The sequence below is a fragment of the Meriones unguiculatus genome, chromosome 4 (genome assembly GCF_030254825.1).
Source record: "Meriones unguiculatus strain TT.TT164.6M chromosome 4, Bangor_MerUng_6.1, whole genome shotgun sequence".
In the NCBI taxonomy this organism is placed as follows: domain Eukaryota; kingdom Metazoa; phylum Chordata; class Mammalia; order Rodentia; family Muridae; genus Meriones; species Meriones unguiculatus.
In genome coordinates, this window is record NC_083352.1 from 39,051,593 (window position 1) to 39,071,003 (window position 19,411).

Genomic DNA, 19,411 nt, shown 5'->3' on the forward strand with positions numbered 1-19,411 from the left:
AATCTCTGTCTCTCTGTCCCTTTCTCTCTCCATTTCTCCCATCTCCACCTTGCATAGGTGTGTGCTTGGGAACTAGGCATTTATTTACATAGGGCCCTGTAGCTGAATTCCAGCAGACACTGAAAACATATATATATTTAATTATATATATTGTATATATAATTTATATATATTATATATTATAATTATAATTATATATTAATTAATATATATTTAATTATATATAAAATACATATATAATTAATTGATTAATATTATTTAATCAAGTACAGTCTATATGGCTTAATGTGTAAAACAAGCATAATACATTCCATTAATAAAATAAAGAGTCACTGCAACAAATACCAAATAATCTGATTACTAATTCTGCACTGGTTCATAATGAGAACACTACATATGAAGTCCCAGGGACCGTGACTGAAAAATACTTCTGTCTCATAAAGGACATCTACAAAAGTACAGATCAAAAGTGACAGCTAGCACTGTGAATACTGAAAGACCAGAAAGTACAAATGTCTGTTTTAAAATTTTCAAATCACTGAAGATTCTAAAATGGTGCAGAAATTAAAAGCAAAGTAAAGAAAAGCTTTTCCTATTTGAAGGTGTAGGGATTTCTACACAAAATGTTATCTATTTATAAAGGAGTTGTACAATGAAGGTTTACAGCCTAGTATCTACCATAGCACCAAATATAAAGCAGTGGAAAACCCAGCGAAGGTGAATCACCCTTCTCGGGGCAAATGTTCGCCAAAAGCTGAGCAGATGCAGGAGTCGAACACACAGACGCCCCATCCTGGGAACTCAGGAGTCGATCATGAGACACCGCATCCTTGGAAGACTCAACAGTGTTCAGTTCTTCTTCAGGTTGCCCGCTAATTTAACAAACTCGGAATTCCATCATGGATTTTAAAATATAAATTACTATGACGGTTCTACAATCTACATAGAAATATAAAAATTTGTGATCCTTGAAAAATAATTTTCATGAAGGGCCAAGTTAAAGAACATACATCAACACATTTCAAGACATGAAAGCCTTCTAATTACGGTTACATGCTATCAGCATAAGATCAACTGAACAGAACAGAAAACTCGGAAGCAAGCAGATGCACACTGTGGTGGTTTGGATGAGAATGCCCACTCTTCATTTATAGGAGTACCTGGTTCCCAGTTGGTGGACTGTTTATAAAGGATTAGAAGGTGTGACCTTGGGGGAGTTCTGTCACTAGGGATGGGCTTTGGTTTCAAAAGCCCACTCCAGTTCCAGTCTGGCTCCTTCCCTGCCCCCGTCTTGCTGATAAGATGCTATGGCTCAGTAACTGCTCCAGGGTCAAGCCTGCCTGCCTGCCACCACGTCCCCTGTCATGAGGACTGTGGACTAACTCTCTGAAACTATAAGCAAGCCTCTAATTAAATGCTTCCTTTTATGGGTTGCCTTGGCCATGGTGTCTCTTCACAGCACTAGAACAGTAACTGGGACAAACACCAACATATTTTAAGTAAAGGTAACCAATCATTTAGGTAGGAAAAGATGAGCCACACAAGAAATGGTTCTGGAGGGGCTGGGACAATGGCCTAGTGTGTAAAATGCTTGCTGTGCGAGCATCAGATTCTCAACACAACACAGAAAGTCAGGGACAGGTTGTTTCTACAAGCTCAGTGCTTGAGGGTGAGGCAGATCCCAGGGGCTCACTGCGTAAGCCGAATCCATGAACTCCAGGTTCAGTCAATAGGATTTAAAAAATAGTGAGAGCAGCAACGAAGGGAGACGCCTGGTATCAAGCTCTGGCCTCTAACATGCATACATGGGTAACAGCACATGCTCACAGATGTATGCAACTAGACAAGTGCACTAAAGAAGGAGATGGTCCGGAATGATACAATATCTACTTAGAAAAGAACAGACCCCAATTTCACTTCACACGAAACTCAGAAAATAATTTGGTGTGGAGCAGCAATCTAAACTGTAAGAGCTTCATGAAATCTCTACACTATAAAGCAGAATATTTCACACCTTCTCAAAGGAAAAAAGATTTCTTAGAGCTCAAAAGGTAGGAGGCATTTATAAAAGTTAATTGGACTTTTAAAATCTTCGGCTCTTCAAATCTGAAGGAAACTGAAAAGAGAAGCCACAGGGTAGAAGAAAAAGATTCACAAGAGTCTAATGCAAACACAAAGAGTTCTAGCAATTCATTAACAGGATAAGTGACAAATACATGAACAAATTCTTCACAAACACAGAGCTGTGTGCACACAGCAGTGGTGGCGAATACGTTTGGAGGTGTTTACCATCGTTGGCCAACAGGAAGACACAAATCTAAACTACACAGGGTCTACTTTACAGACACCTGAGCCAATATCCTCCAGAATGGCAACAGAACAAGAACAGACAGCAGGTAAAACTCCTCAAGACTAAGGGTGACAACGTTACAAGGTACAGGCATTTGTTGGGCTAGTCGGCTATTTCATCTAAGTCACCCTGTGTATGGCATGGCTCATACGTGTCTCGGGACTTTACACTGTACATGGTGGTGTCTGCTCAAGAAGGGCAGCTCACGGGAGGTTCATTCACAACAGATGACCCCAGACATCCATTCCAAGATCTATCCACAGAGCCATGTACTACCAGGGAACAACAAGAGCCACACGACATCTACACATCTATATATATGGATCCAAAATGTCATTCCTGGTATTTTTAGAAAAAAGGCAAAACTAATCTTCAGTGGCAAAGGTCAGTTCCCATGGTATTGGAGAAAGGCTAATTGACAAAGGCAAAGACAAAATCCCCTAGGACTGAAAATTTCTTTGTCTTGACTGAGGAGGCAGCATACTTAAAATGTATACATTGTGTATGTAAATTATGTACGTAAAAGTTGATTTTATAATATTACTGTAATTGTATTTAGAAAACAAAAACATCGACATGAATTCAATGGAAACAATAACAATAGCAGCAAACAAAAGCCTCCATTCTGAAAACCCCAAGAAACTAAAATCTTTAAATAAATGGCAAATGATATCATGTTCACAGTATCATCAGCATACTCATGCTTCCCAAATTGCTTATAGATATAGTTATCACACTTCCAAGAGGCTCTTTTGAAGAAACTAACAAATTGATTCTCCAGTAAATGTAACTATGCCCCTGACATAAAACTGCCAATATACATTGGAAAATGAACATGAGCCAGAGGGCTTTCCATGGCTCAAACACTCACAGTACTTGGAGGGATGACAGCCAAGGAGCATGAAGAAACACACAGTTACATGGAAAGAGGCAGAGCCACACAGATAGTCAAACTACTTCCAATCTAGGCTCTGGACCAGTTCAGTGTGGAAAATAAAAATGTCAATAGCTCTGGAACAGCTTCATATACATAGAAGAGTAGGAAAGATCACACACAAATAGTGAACCATAAAACTTAAACCTAGAAGTAATCACTGGAGACCTTTTCCACCTATGGAAATTTCTCAGCTAGAACACAAACGAAACCTACCAACCATAAAGGAGAAAAAAAAAGGTGCTATAGTGAGCTTCATCGAAAAAGAAAAAAAAAGGTTTTTGTTATTAATACTAAACTACATACATGACATATGCCTATGTATGTGAGCACGGGTGTCTGCAGGAGCCAGAAGAAGTGTCACAAGCCCTTGAAGCTGGAGTTGCACACAGCTGTGAGCTGCCAAAACAGTGCTGATGACGCAAGCCTATATATACCCAGACACAGGAAACTAAGGCATAGAGATAGCCAGGAACTCAAGGCCAGTCTGGATACAGAGTTAGATTTTCCTCAAAAAATGAAAATAAACAGATTAATTTTTAACATTTACAAAGGAAATAAAAACTCTTCTCAAGGTAAGTACATCCAACACTTGAAAACAGGTACTGGTAAAGCATATATAATGAAGAACTCAGGTACAGAATATGCACATCAGAATTCCTACCACTCTAAACAATCCAGTTAAAAAATAGGTCATGGCCCCAACTAGACATTTCCTCAAAGAAGATATTCAAGTGGCCAATAAACATAGGAAAGGATGCTCAATATCACTAATTCTCAAGGAAATGCAAATGAAAACCACAGTAGTATATCTCTCAAGCCCCTTCAGACGGGCACCCTCAGTAAGTCACCAGGATGTAAGTGCTTAGTTAAGAGGATGCTGGGAACAGGACTCCTTGTGCGTGGCTGGGAGCTGGGCATGAAAAGCAGTTGAAATTCCTCAGTTAAAACCAGAGCTGTGATCCAGGCATCCTACTTCTGGATATTTCTCTAAAACAACCAAAAGCAGGCTCTCAGAGAAAATCTTCACACTCATATTCCTTGAAGCATTTTGCACAGTAACTAAAAGTTGGAAGCAACCTAAATGCCCATCCGCTGATGCGAGAGCAACACAAATGCCATATGAACCTACCCTAGCCCGTCACTAGGCTTACAAAATAAGGGCATCCTGCCCTGCGCTACATGTGACACAGGGGAACTTTAATCACAATTTTTACTTCAAAAAAACAAACGATGTATCTAAAGGAGTGAAACTCTTACTTAAGCTAGAAAGAATGACAGCTGCCATGAGCAGCAAACAGGGGCAGAAACACTATCCAGCCATCCATAGTTTAGTCTTCTACAAATCAGTTGCATCACAGCCGTTTACAGCGAGTTAACCCCAACGTTCTGTGCGCTGAGGGGCAGTTAATGAACGGAGGCTGTAGCTCCTGGCTACACACGGCATGGGTTCAATACACAGCACTGAAAGCCCACACAGGCACTTGCTCCCACAGGCAAAGATTGTACAGTTTAAAAACAAACAGAAAAACAGGGAAAAAAAAACAAACAAAATCCAATGTTCTATAATAATGCTCACAGCAGCCTTTCTCTAATAGCACGGACTAGGAACAATTTCAATTTCATAAGCAATAAAAATACATCTATTATACTACACTGACATCATAGATGAATAGAAAGGAGCCACGGCTGTGTCCGTGAAGTATCTAGGTTTGTTGTTTATTTTGAAATTAGTTTTTCTCATTAACATTGACTTTTGCCAAACTGTTTACACAGTTTGAATAGGAGTTCATTGACTTGATGTATATGTGCCCGAGACTACGCATGCGTACTACGTTTATGGCCGAGACCGGAAGAGGATGTCAGGTCTCCAGGAACTGCAGGTGGTGGTGAGCCACTCATGTGGCTGCTTGGAACAGAATCTGGTTCCCTAAAAGAGCAGCAAGTAGTCTTATGTGTTAGGCATCCTCCCAGCCCTAATTAGCACAGGTTTCTGGTTGGTTGGCTAGTTGGTTGGTTGTGTGTGTGTGTGTGTGTGTGTGTGTGTGTGTGTTTGGTAGGGCTGAGCTAGCAACGGCTTTTCTCCTAGAGCTAAAGGGTTGGTGCAGGGATTAATGGCAAGTCCTGTGCTTGCAGAGGACCCAGGTTTGATCCCCAGCACCCACATGGCAGCTCAAACCTCCTGTAACTCCAGTCCCAAGGGACCCTGTGCCCACTTCTTGAGTCCCTGGCTCCTGCACATAACAGAGCTCACAAAAGCTCATGGAGGCTCACACCTATGCATACACACAAATAAATCTTCTAACGGTGATTTTCCTATGGTTGCAGCAAGAGTACCAAACCTTTAGAAACATCATCCTTACGTTCTAGGTCATGCAAACATCCTGTCCCTACTATCTATGTGCAATACACATGCCCGCTAAGAAGGCAGAATGCAAATGTGAGACATGCCCGAAATTACTTCACCGTCAAGGTCAAACCTTTATTGCTCATATTTAAGAATGTTTGCAGCAATACTATTAAGCAACCAAACATTCCTTGCTTCATTTTTTTATCTAAATAAAGAGGAAATAATGCTGAAACTATACAATGTCAAAACACAACATATGTGTGGGCCAGCTGTTATAAAGAAATAATACCATTTGCTCCTGATAAACTACTTTGCAGGACTGTCTTGAAGATTAATGAGATTACAACAGCTCCTCCTCAGTAAGGGAACTACTTGCTTCAGCTAACTCAGGTCCCTCGGGGAAGAGTGTATCTATCAGGCCACGAGGCTACAAATCATACAATAAAGCAACGCGTAGGCTTGAAAATTCATGTTCTGATAATCAAGGTTTTATATATTCGGAATGTTTCTTTCTGAAGTATAACATGTGCTTGAAATGCACTTTAAATCCTTTATTTAGAAAAGAGTCCACTTTTATCCTTTGAGTTATATAATACAGCTCTTCCTTCAGGAGTTTAGACGAGGCATTCAAGGATAAATACAAAAAGTGTGGTCCCTGCCTCCAAGAGGCTCACAAGCTGGTGAAGATTCGTGCAGTGCAGACAAATGCAAGTGCAAGATGACAATGCTTTAGAAATCTCCTATGTGCCAAGAATTGCCGAAGTGTGGCCTAGGCACCTAGTCCATGGAAAGATGGATGTACAGTGGATGGTGCAGCCTCTGCCTGAGCAGACCAGTTCTAGAAGGACATGGTCGGTGGACATAAGGCCTAGGGAGCGCACAGAGTTTGGGGCTAGAATTGGACCAGCACACACAGAACAGAAGCCAGCCAAGGAGGCGCACGGTGCTACCGCTCAACCTTCCATGGAGGATTAGCACAGGATGGCAGATAAAAACAGGCAGGCAAATGGGCAAAACAGAGAAGCAATGTTCTAAAAAGAAGTCAAAGATATACATCCAGAATTCGGCAAGGCTTGAGGGACAAATTTTAGCAGCCAACAACCTGTAAGAGGAAACTGAAGTTATCAGCCATGAAGACCCAAAGGAAGAAAACAGCGGAAGAATCTTCCAGAAATTCTACAAGAAGGTACCTGGTAAAGAAGGGTCAAAAGAAAGAAATGCTCGAAGGAAACAATCAGGTACTAAAAGGATCTTCCCGAGAAAGACCCTACATAATCCAGAGGTTCCAGGAAGAAGGAATGACCCATGGTGACAAATCAAAGAAGTCAAGATCACAGCGGTGCCTGGCTGTCACCACCTTGTGACTCCAGTGACCTCAGCAAAAGTGGACACTGTGAGCAAATGGAAAGCAGTGGAGCAAGTGAAGTTCATGCAGGCCATGCTTTTCAGGGAGTCTGCCCATGAAGGGGACTGTATCTGGTAAAGGATGCATGCAGGCCAAATCCTTTGACATCCTGACACACATTACATCTACAAGATTTACATTCAATAAACAACCAAACAAGTCACACACACAAAACCTCAGTGTTTAGGTAAGTACTGATGTTGGGCTGGACCTCAGTCATAGCTATGCTAGAGTGTATGCGGGCAGGTTGAGGTTTGACACACCTTCGAGGGACAGTTTTGAGGGGGCAGGGAGACATTATTTGTTTCTTCTTTAGTAGTTTTGGTTTAGATTCAGTTTGAGAGTTTCCAGTATTTACTGAGACAGAAAAATATGAAATAAGCACTCAGGGGCTGGCTGTGGTAGCCAATGCTTCTGATCCTAGCACTTGGGATAAAGAGGTGGGCATACACCTGTGACTTTTGAGGCCAACCTGATCTAAACAGCACGTTCCAGGCCAGCCAGGGCTGCATGAGACTGTCTCAAAACAGAAACGCATGCACAAGTGCACATACATACACACTGACACGCGCGCGTGCGCACATGCACACACACACACACACACACGATTTGAAGCTGGGGCAGGTCAAGTTCCCACTTGGTTACCATGGAGGCTTATTTTTGTTGAACTGGACAACTGGTTGGCTTTTGGCTTCCCAGATACTGCTTGATAGAAGGACAGCTAAGTTTGTCCATCTAAAGTAAGTATTCCAAAGTTAAATGGCTATTTCAGATATTCCAGGGAATTGTGTATTTGCAAGGACAGAATCTGCTGTTCAATGTGAAGTGCCATGCTTAAAGAATAAAGCATTTGGCGGTTCATCGCTGAATAAGCATAACTGTATATTAGATGGAGAGACAGGGGATATTAGTATTAATATGTAATGCTACTCTATCAAGAAAATCTTATTAAGAAAACACAAAGTTGGGCTGGAGAGATGACTCAGTGGTTATGAGCACTGGCTGCTTCTCCGAAGAACCCACGTCTGAGTTCTAGCACCCACGGGGCAGTTTACGACCATCTGTAACTCCAGTTCCAGAGGCTCCAATGCTCTCTTCTGGCCTCCCTGGGCTCCAGGTACTCAGGTGGTACAGACATGTGTACAGACACCCATACACATAAAATTCATTTAAAAATAAATAAGCAAAACTTTAAAACCCCATAAAATTAAAGCCAATTTTAACAAGGCACAAACTCTCAGCATGCACAAGGTGCTGGGATCTCAGTACCCATGCACGTGCTTTGCACGAGAGGGGTGCTGCTGCCCCGTGCTCTTCAGAACACTGACGTGGTACCTACGAGTGTCTGCTCCTTCTGCTCCGGAATCTCACCTCCCTTTTGATATGGGCTATTTGGGGCCTCTCAAGAACTGTATTAGGAGGGCTGAAGGGACAGCTTAGCAGTCAGGAGCACTTCCAGACGTCCCGGGTTTGAGTCTCGGGACCCCCAAGGTGGTACACCACCAACCACAGCTTCAGTTCCAGAGAACTGAACCGGGTGCCTTGTTCTGAACACCACGTCCACCGGGACACATACGGTACAGGCAGAGCATTCATACACACAAAATGAGATAAATTATAGATTTTAAAGACTGTACTACCCACCTACCTCCCTAGGGCAGGACAAACGGTCACTGTTAGGTATTAAGTGAGGTAATTCCTAAAGACACCCGAGAGAACTGTCTCACAGACAGTTCTGATGTAAGAACAGATCCAGGGAAAATAAGATAAGACTCCCCCCAAATCTATAACATAATTTTAAGTGAAATAAAGTGAATCAACCTGATTTCTGTGAACTACAATTTGAATAAAAGTTTAAAGGGCTCAGTAAAGAAATATTCATGTTAACATGCACTTACATATACACAAACAAATTAAAAAATATTCGAAGTATATGTTTTTAAAAGTGTATCGGCGGGCACTATGGTGCATGCATGTAATCCTAGCGCTCGGGAAGCAGAGGGAGACAAATCTCTGAGTTCGAGGCCAGCTTGGACTACAAAGTGAGCTACAGGAAGCGGGGAATACAAAGAGAAACCCTGTCTCGAAAAACATGAACAGGCAGTGTATGGCTGGAAGCTAGGTTCAGTGGCTAAAAGCTCGCACTGCACTTGCAGAGACTCAAAGTCTGGTTCCCGGCATCCATATCAGATGGCTCCTAAGGCTCTGGGGGATCGGAAGGCCTCTTCCGAATTCCACGGGGACACGCACTCACACTCATGTAGCCACACACAGGCACATCACTAAAATTTCCAAAAGCTCTTTTTATACCAAGTTCATGCCCATGTCAGTTCTCTGCCTTAGCCATACTCAGGCAGGTCTGAACGCTATGAAAGCAAGGCCTCCTCCCAACAAGCCCAAAGCAAGTGAGCTTGCAGGAGGAAAGGGGTTCAGAACTTCCACACAGCTTTGCTGACTCCGGATCCACTGGACAGTGTCCACCCCTCCTCAGGCACCCAGAACATACCACGTGGTGCTCTATTCTTTTCCAGATAAGCCTAAGAGAACCCCAATCAGGAGCAGCAGCGTTAGGCTAGTTGCTAGCAACCTCTGATGTCATCACACACACCCCAGGTGCAAGCCAGGCGCACTCCAGATGTAAAGGACCCTCCTGTCACTCTCTCTCTGACTTTCTCTCCTGGGGTGCCACATCCACCCCCCCCTTTCTGTCTCTCCTATGCTCTCCCTCTTCTCCCACGATCTTCCACTGTCTCTGTGTCTCTTTCTGTCTCTTTTCCACTCTGCCCTTAAATAAACCTCTTTGTATCAGTCCTGTTGAGCGCGTGTGATTTCTATATTGTTACTGAGCACAGCCCAGTTGATATACACTGGATTACACTCACTGCTGGCCCAACAGACAGCCCAGACATCCTCTCTTCTGTCTCCACAGGACTAGTTCCTCATGCACGCCCCAACTACCTAAGCTAGTCATTAAGAAAACCGAAGTTGAAAATAAGGCAATTTTCTTTGTAAAACATGCATCTTTTTGCACGACGGGCCACAGATTTTTGGAGATTTGTTTCCTAATGTACTTTATCTCACCACAAAGAAAACTTACTGTTGATGTGATCAATGTAGTAGGCACCAATCTGAGGGTCGAAGCCCGCTTCCCATCCCCAGGGCAGCTCATCCCCGACACAATCAGCGAAGGACAGGGGCTTCGTCAACCTGCAACAAACCAGGAGAAGCACACTGTGATTTGTCCGTCGAACCAGACAGGTCAAGTCAGTATCCTAGCCATGAGCTAACATCCAAGTTGCATTTTCTTTTAGTTCTTGATCGTTCCTAGAATTCGCATCATTGTGTCTGAAATTTTATTTGTGTATGTGCATGCACATTTGAGTAAGGAGGTCCGGTGCCCTGGAGCTAGGATTATAGGCAATTATGAACCAAATGACACAGGTGCTGAGAACCGAACTCCAGTTCTCTGCACAAGCAACAAATGCTTTTAACCTCTGAGCTGTCTCATTGTTTTTAACAAGGACAAAATAACAGAAGTGAATATCCAAAAATATACAGATCATTCCTAAAACTGAAAGATCAGTCTCTGCAAATGAAGCAAGCCATCTCCAGTCACAGAACCCAAGCTGAGAATGAGGAGAGCTGGGACCTAGCTGGAACACTGGAACAATAAGATCCCACCAGAAACAAAAGCCACCCAGGATTCAAACACTGCCATTCAAATGATGTCAGCACTCTGTGACAAAAGACAAGCAGCAAGAGGCTGCAGAGGTGGTTCCGGAGGTGGCTCCGTGCACAAAGGCCTTGTAAGTTCAGGTCCCGTTTATTCTTAAGGGGCACTGAGGTATGTTCCAAATTGTCATGCTATTGAACTGTGTCCCCAGGACTGGTACTATCAATAGAAACACACATCTTGGACTTTATGGTAGGTCTTCAAACCCTGGGTCCTAGCAACATGGGCTTTCCACATAGTTCTACCATACACTGAGATTTAGGAGCTGCTAACACAGAGGCCCCAAAGAGATCTGGGTTTACATCCTTGTCCTGCAACACACTCACTATACCACTTGGAGCAAGTTACTCCTGAAAGAGCCCCAGTCCCTGATACGGTTTTTTGTTTTGGCTTGTTTTGGCTTGGTTTTACCAAAAAAAAAAAAAAAAAGACAGTAGGGGAAGGGAGAAGAGTAAAATTTAAATGAGGGTCACTGTGCAGGCTGTTTTATGCCAACTTAACACAAGCTGGAGTCATGTGGGAAGAGAACCTGAACTGAGAAAAAAGACCCCCGACAGAGTGGTTTGTGGGCAAGCCTGTGGCATATTTTCTTGTCGTATTGATGATTGATGTAGGCGAGCCCAGCCTGACCCTGGGCTGGTGGTTCTGGGTTCTATAAGAAAGCAGTGTTAGCCAACCATAAGGAACAAGCCAGACAGTACGCAGCAACCCTCCATGGCCTCTAGGTTCCTGGCCTGACTTCCCTTCATGTGGGACTGTGTTCAGGAAACAGAAGCTGAAACAACCCTTTCTCTTCACGTGGTTTGCTCATCGTGTTTTACTTACTGCAATAGAACCCTAACTACAACAGACAGTATAGGGCCTGGTGAACAGTGAACTTCAAAATGTGTTGGATAAGTTAAATGAATCTCAAAAATGTTAAAAGCAATGTATTCAAATGTAACAATTTGTCAAATTTGTGTAATTGTTAAATTGTGAAGTAAGTCTGAACACAATTTGAGTTAAAAAAAAAAAAACGGTAATGTGGCTTTAGAATTGTACTCAAAATCTATCTCATACCATGAGCTGCCCAGAAAAATAATATTTTTCTTTTGATAAAGGAATTAAATACCATATCAAAAGATCTCATACCAAAGAAAGTGACCTTGTCTACGTCCACAAACTAAAGAACGCCTCTCTGACCTCCATAACAGCTGTTTGCCCAGACACAACTGTGGTGCCAACATGATTTGAGAACTCTTGTTAACTTCAGATGGAGGCTGTGAACTGGAACACAGCCTGAAGAAATGAGGATGGAAGGGATGGAAAGGCAAGCTTCAATGATGAGAGAAAGATCTTATACCTGGTACCAAATCAACACCTGTAAGCTTCAATAGGACATGCATATATTCATCACAAGGAAAAATTATAGAACCCTCAGGAAGGTGTGCTGTGGTCACAAGCACACTTGTGATGTCATTACATTTGCAAATAATTCTGCTTTTCCCCCTCCTCTGGACTGGTCAATGAGCTCTTATTTAACTGTCACTGTTGTGAGAGCAGAACTACATTTGGAGGTATAAGTTTGAGTGTGAGTTCAGAGAACCAGACCTTCAGAAGTTCTCACTCATGAAAAAGTTAACGCAAAGTCTTCTTTACAGTGTTACTTCGAAGGGAAATTTCAGGCTTTCCTTTCCGCATCTATAGAGAAAAATTTTCGCTGAACTGCATCCACACATACAGATGACAAAGTTTAAAGCCTGAACCGTCAGATGAGAATGCCATGCCCAGGCAGGCAGCTCTGCTGCTGTTCTGATACTGGAAGTTACCGAGGTGAGCTAGTTTCCCTCTTTCCTTTTGGCCTAGAAACACACCCAATCCCTCTTAACAGAATCTCTTCCCAAAACTCCCGCTCCTCTTCCAGACAGTGGCTCCCTTGCTTCCTCTAGCCTGGAAACCATGACCTGAAGGGTTTAGTCTCCCTTCTGCACCTAACACCCAGCTCTGTAGTTAACGCGCCAGCACTCTACAAAAGCAATGCTTGCAAGTGACTGGCCTTTGAAACAGCACATCGCTTACGCTGTTGTTGGGGGCCAGATACACACCTGACAAATGCTTCAGTACTTAAAACAGTCTACCTCCAAAAAAAGTGCAAATGTTTGCATATGGTAATTGTACTGATAATAATAATTTTAAAAAACCACTGGGCTAAGTGGCTAAGTGAAAGAAAAGGAACTAAGTAACGCCACATGATTCCATCACGTAACATTAATATCCAATAAATCCATAAGACCAGAGAACAGATAAGTGCTTGTCTCCCAGAAGACAGGGAGAGTCCTATGGGCTCCATAGGAAAAGGGACTCTTTCCAATGGAATACAGGTCTGGGCTTACACAGTGCTGTGGCTGTATTAAATACCATTGTATTGCTCAAATAATAACTGTTAATCCACGTTACATAAATGTTGCCCTAATAAGTTGTTCTAAAAGGTAGTAACAAGCGTACAAGAAAGCCAGGACTCCAAGTGAATACAGCCCTTTCACAAGAGACAATAAATAATTAAAACTGAGGAGGAAACGTTCAGCATCCCTAATAATAAAAAGAAATGCCAAGTACAACAGCACTGGGGCTGCACATTAAGCCTATTAAGCTTTCAAGGTTTCTGCTTTGTCTGAGTGAGGAAACTCGGTTCTGGTGATATGGAAAAATCAGTTACTTTCACTCACATGCAACGTTTTCATGAAACAACTTGGCAGTATTAAAAGAAACAGATGAATAAAAATAAAAGAACTGGGCCAGCAAGGTAGTTCAGCCGGTCCACGACAGCTCTCCTACTTAATTCCTGAAGCCATGTTGGAAGGAAAGAACTGACCCCCATAGGCTGTGCTCTGTCCTCCCTATCTCCCCATGAGCTCTTTGGTAGGCATGTTATATTCCTTCTCTCCGCCCGCCCCCCACAATAATAATAAAGTATATTTTTTTCTACGTGTGGTTTGTGTCACCCAGTCGTCCTAGTCTGCAGCCCAGGACTCCTCTGCGAATGGCTCACCTGGACTGAGGGAGCCATCACCGCAGCATGGCCTGTGCTCACAGTTTTCCTCAGCCCCGCTCTTGCCTGATGACTCTGAGCACAGAGCCTCACAGCAGTCAGGATATAATAAATGTTGTTTACACAGATGACAATTAGAAAGGGAGGCTGGGGGATTCTAAATGATTCTTCTTAAAAATTTCCATTGATGGCTGGGTGTGGTGGCACACTCCTTTAATCCCAGCACTGGGAAGGAATCGGAGCAAGAGGCAGCCAGGGCTCTGAGTTTGAGGGCAGCCTGATCTGCACAGCAAGTTCCAGGCCAGCCAGACCTACATAGGAAGACCCTGTTGTTTTGTTATTTTAAAAAAGGTCCATCTGTGTACATTAAGTACATTTGAGCAAATGACGGTAGGAGGGCTGCTGTTGGAGTGGTGACCATGATACCCTGCCTGACAACTAGGACAGGAGAGAGGAAAGCTTTCAGTACTACATCAGACTTGGGATTTGTTTTATTTCTTTTTTTTTTTTTTTTTGATGTATACTTTTATTTTATTTTTTTATTAATTACACTTTATTCACTTTGTAGCCCTCATTAAGCCCCTCCCTCCTCCCCTCCTGGTCCCACCCTCCCTCACCCTTCTTCACGAATGCCCCTCCCCAAGTCCACTGATAGGGGAGGTCCTCCTCTCCTTCCTTCTGTTCTTAGTCTATCAGATCACATCAGGAGTGGCTGCATTGTCATCTTCTGTGGCCTGGTAAGGCTGCTCCCCCCTCAGGGGGAGGTGATCAAAGAGCAGGCCAATCAGATTATGTCAGAGGCAGTCCCTCTTTTCATTACTATGTAACCCATTTGGACACTAAACTGCCATGGGCTACATCTGTGCAGGGGTTCTAGGTTATCTCCATGCCTGGTACTTGGTTGGAGTATGAGTCTCTGGGAAGTTCCTTGTGTTCAAATTTTCTGGTTCTGTTGCTCTCCTTGTGGGGTTCCTGTCCTCTCCAGCTCTTACTATTTCCCACTTCTTACACAAGATTCCATGTACTCTGCCCAACAGTTGGCCATAAGTCTCAGCATCTGCTTTGATAGTCTGTAGAGCAGAGCCTTTCAGAGGCCCTCTGTGGCAGGTTCCTAGGTTTTTTATACCTGTTTTCTTCTTCTTCTGATGTCCATCCTCTTTGCCTTTCAGGATGGGGATTGAGCGTTTTAGTCAGGGTCCTCTCTATTGATTAGTTTCTTTAGATGTACAGATTTTAGTAGGTTTACCCCATGTTATATGTCTATATGAGTGAGTATATACTGTGTGTCTTTCTGCTTCTGGGACAGCTCACTCAGCATGCTCCTTTCTAGATCCCACCATTTACCTGCAAATTTCATGATTTCCTTACTTTTCATTGAAGAGTAATACTCCATTGTGTAGATGTACCACAATTTCTGCATCCATTCTTCAGTTGAGGGGCATCTGGGCTGTTTCCAGCTTCTGGCTATTACAAATAAAGCTGTTACAAACATGGTTGAGCAAATGTCCTTTTTGTGTACTTGAGCCTCTTTTGGATACATGCCTAGGAGTGGTATGGCTGGATCTTGAGGAAGCGCTATTCCTAGTTGTCTGAGAAAGCACCAGATTGATTTCTAGAGTGGCTGTACAAGTTTACATTCCCACCAGCAGTGGAGGAGGGTTCCCCTTTCTCCACAACCTCTCCAACATGTGTTGTCACTTGAGTTTTTCATCTTGGCCATTCTGATGGGTGTAAGGTGAAATCTCAGGGTCGTTTTGATTTGCATTTCCCTAATGACTAATGAGGTTATTATTTCTTTAAGTGTTTCTCTGCCATTCAATAATTCCTCTACAGAGAGTTCTCTGTTTAGCTCTGTTCCCCATATTTTAATTGGATTACTTGGTTTGCTGCTTTTGAGCTTCTTTAGTTCTTTATATATACTGGATATTAGCCCTCTGTCAGATAAAGGGTTGGTGAAGATTCTTTCCCAATCTGTAGGCAGTTGTTTTGTTTTGATGACAGTGTCCTTTGCTTTACAGAAGCTTTTCAGTTTCATGAGGTCCCATGTATTGATTGTTGCTCTTAGAGCCTGTGCTGTTGGTGTTCTGTTCAGGAAGTTGTCTCCTATACCAATGAGTTCTAGGGTCTTCCCCATTTTTTTCTTCTAACTGATTTAATGTGTATGGTTTTATGTTGAGGTCTTTGATCCACTTGGACTTTAGTTTTGTGCAGGGTGATAAGTATGGATCTATTTTCATTTTTCTACATGTAGACATCCAGTTAGACCAGCACCATTTGTTGAAGATGCTATCTTTTTTCCATTGAATGGTTTTGGCATCTTTGTCAAAGATCAGGTGTCCATAAGTGTGTGGGTCTTCTGTTTGGTTCCATTGATCCACCATTCTGTTTCTATGCCAGTACCATGCAGTTTTTATAACTGTTGCTTTAGAGAACAGCTTAAGATCAGAGATGGAGATACCTCCAGAAGATCTTTTATTGTAGAGGATTGTTTTAGCAATTCTGGATTTCTTGTTATTCCATATGAAGTTGAGAATTTTTCTTTCCAGGTCTGTAAAGAATTGTATTAGTAATTTGATGGGAATTGCATTGAATCTGTAGATTGCTTTTGGTAAGATGGACATTTTTACTATGTTAATCCTGCCAAGCCATGAGCATGGGAGATCTTTCCATGTTCTGATATCTTCTTCTAATTCTTTCTTCAGAGAGTTGAAATTTTTTTCATAAAAGTCTTTGACTTGCTTGGTTAGGGTTACACCAAGGTACTTTATGTCATTTGTGGCTATTGTGAAGAGTGTTGTTTCCCTAATTTCTTTCTCAGCCCTTTTGTCTTTTGTATACAGGAGGGCTACTGATGTTTTTGAGTTAATTTTGTATCCGGCCACTTTGCTGAAGGTGTTAATCAGCTGTAGGAGTTCCCTGGTAGAGTTTACGGGGTCACTCATGTATACTATCATATCATCTGCAAATAGTGATAATTTGACTTCTTCCTTTCCAATTTGTATCCCCTTGATCTACTTCAACTGTCTTACTGCTCTAGCAAGGACTTCCAGAACTATGTTGAAGAGATATGGAGAGTGGGCAGCCTTGTCTTGTCCCTAATTTCAGTGGGATTGCTTTAAGTTTCTCTCCATTCAGTCTGATGTTGGCTATAGGTTTGCTGTATATACTATATTTAGATAAGTGCCTTGTATCCCTGATCTCTCCAATACTTTAAACACGAATGGATGTTGGATTTTGTCAAATGCTTTTTCAGCATCTAGGGAGATTATCATGTGGTCTTTGTCTTTCAGTTTGTTAATATGGTGGATCACATTGATGGATTTCTGTATATTGAACACCCCTGCATACCTGGGATGAAGCCTACTTGGTCATAGTGGATGATATCTTTGATATGTTCTTGTATTCAGTTTGCAAGTATTTTGTTGAGTATTTTTGCATCAATGTTCATAAGGGAGATTGGCCTGAAATTCTCTTTCTTTGTTGGGTCTCTGTGATGTTTAGGTACCAAGGTGACTGTGGCTTCATAGAATGAGTTTGGTAATATTCCTTCTGTTTCTATTTTGTGGAATAGTTTGAAGAGAACTGGTTAGCTCTTCTTTGAAGGTCTGGTAGAATTCTGCACTGAAACCATCTAGTCCTGGGCTTTTGGATGGGAGACTTTCGATGACCGCTTCTATTTCCTTGGGGGAAATAAGACTATTTAATTGATTTACCTGGTCCTGATTCAGCTTTGGTAAGTCAAATCGATCAAGAAAATTGTCCATTTCATTTAGATTTTCAAATTTTGTGGCATATAGACTTTTGAAGTAAGTCCTAATGATTGTTTGGATTTCCTCGGTGTCCTCAGTAGTTATGTCCTCCTTTTCATTTCTGATTTTGTTGATTTGGATGGTGTCTCTCTGCCTTTTAGTTAGCTTAGCTAAGGGGTTGTCTATCTTGTTGATTTTCTCAAAGAACCAGCTCTTGGTTTCATTGATTCTTTGAATTGTTTTATTTGTTTCTAATTGATTGATTTCAGCCCTGAGTTTGATTATTTCCAGCCGTCTACTCCTCTTTGGTGTGTCTGCTTCTTCTTTTTCTAGGGTTTTTAAGTGAGCCATTAAGTTGCTTGAATGAGCTGTCTCAAATTTCTTCTTGAAGGCACTTAGTGTTATGAACTTTCCTCTTAGCACTGCTTTCATTGTGTTCCACCAGTTTCGGTATGTTGTGTCTTCATTTTCATTGAGTTCTAGGAAGACTTTGATTTCTTTCTTTATTTCTTCCCTGACCCAGCTGTCATTTAGTAGCAAGTTTTTCAGTTTCCATGTGTCTGTAGGCTTTTTGCTATTTCTGTTGTTGAGGTCCAGCTTTATTCCATGGTGATCAGACAGGATACAAGGGATTATTTCAATCTTCTTGTATCTGTTGAGGCTCGCTTTGTGACCAACTATATGGTCTATTTTGGAGAAGGTTCCATGAGGTGCTGAGAAGAAGGTAAATTCTGTTGTTTGGGTGCAAGGTTCTGTAAATGTCTGTTAGGTCCATTTGATTCATGACCTCTGTTAGAGACATTGTTTCTTTGTTTAATTTCTGTTTTGTTGACCTGTCCTTTGTTGAGAGTGGGGTGTTGAAGTCTCCCACTATTAATGTGTAGGGATCTATATGTGGTTTAAGTTTTATCAATGTTTCTTTTACAAATGTGGGTGCCCTTGTATTTTGGGCATAGATGTTCAGGATTGTGATGTCTTCCTGGTGGAATTTTCCCTTGATGAGTATGAAGTGTCCTTCCCTATCTCTTTTTATTAATTTTAGTTGAAAGTCTATTTTGTTAGATATTAGAATGGCTACTCCTGCTTGCTTCTTGGGTCCGTTTGCTTGGAAAGTCGTCTTCCAACCCTTTACCCTCAGGTAATGTCCATCTTTGTGACTTAGGTGTGTTTCTTGTATGCAACAGATTGTTGTGTCTTGTTTACACATCCATTCTGTTAGTCTGTGTCTTTTTATTGGAGAATTGGGTCCATTGATGTTGAGAGAGATTAATGACGAGGGCCGTTAGATCCTTTGATTTTGATGTTGGCTGTGGTCATAAGGTTATGTGCTTGGTTGTGTTTTGTTTTACTGTAGTGAAGTTAATTATTTCCTGTGTTTTCTTGAATGTAGCTAGTTTTCTTGGGTTGTATTTTCCCTTCCAGTGTCTTCTGTAATGCTGGATTTGTGTGCAGGTATTGTTGAAATTTGTTTTTGTCATTGAATATCTTGTTTTCTCCGTCTATGAGGACTGAGAGTTTTGCTGGGTATAGTAGCCTGGGCTGACATCTGTGTTCTCTTAGGGTCTGCATGGTATCAGTCCAGGCCCTTCTGGCTTGTTTTAGTGCTTTTACTCCTTGGAGGAAAAGAGACCAGCCAAGCAGACACTATAGCTTCAGCTCTTCTCTCTGTCAGAGCCAAGAACTATCTGCTTGTAAAATTACTTGGTTTTCAAAAATGGTTTGAAAGTCTAAGTGGCCAGGCCAGCCATGAAGGTAGGAATGCCTGCAAGAGGAAGGAAGAGGACTTCTTAAAGAGTTATTGTCCAAACTGAAGTCCACCAAGATGGCTGCCTTCCCTGGCCTGCAGAGAATGGATCCCATCA

At 42.1% G+C, this 19,411-nt stretch overlaps 1 protein-coding gene across 1 annotated transcript in view; it reads right to left on the reverse strand.

Moving 5' to 3' along the window:
* The window catches only part of Wwc2 (WW and C2 domain containing 2), a 175,636-nt gene that overhangs the window by 89,122 nt on the left and 67,103 nt on the right, over window positions 1-19,411 (reverse strand). Inside the window, exon 2 of the mRNA XM_021642456.2 lies at window positions 10,137-10,246. Within this exon, the coding sequence (XP_021498131.1) occupies window positions 10,137-10,246 (110 nt within the window). The remainder of the gene's footprint in view (window positions 1-10,136; window positions 10,247-19,411) is intronic.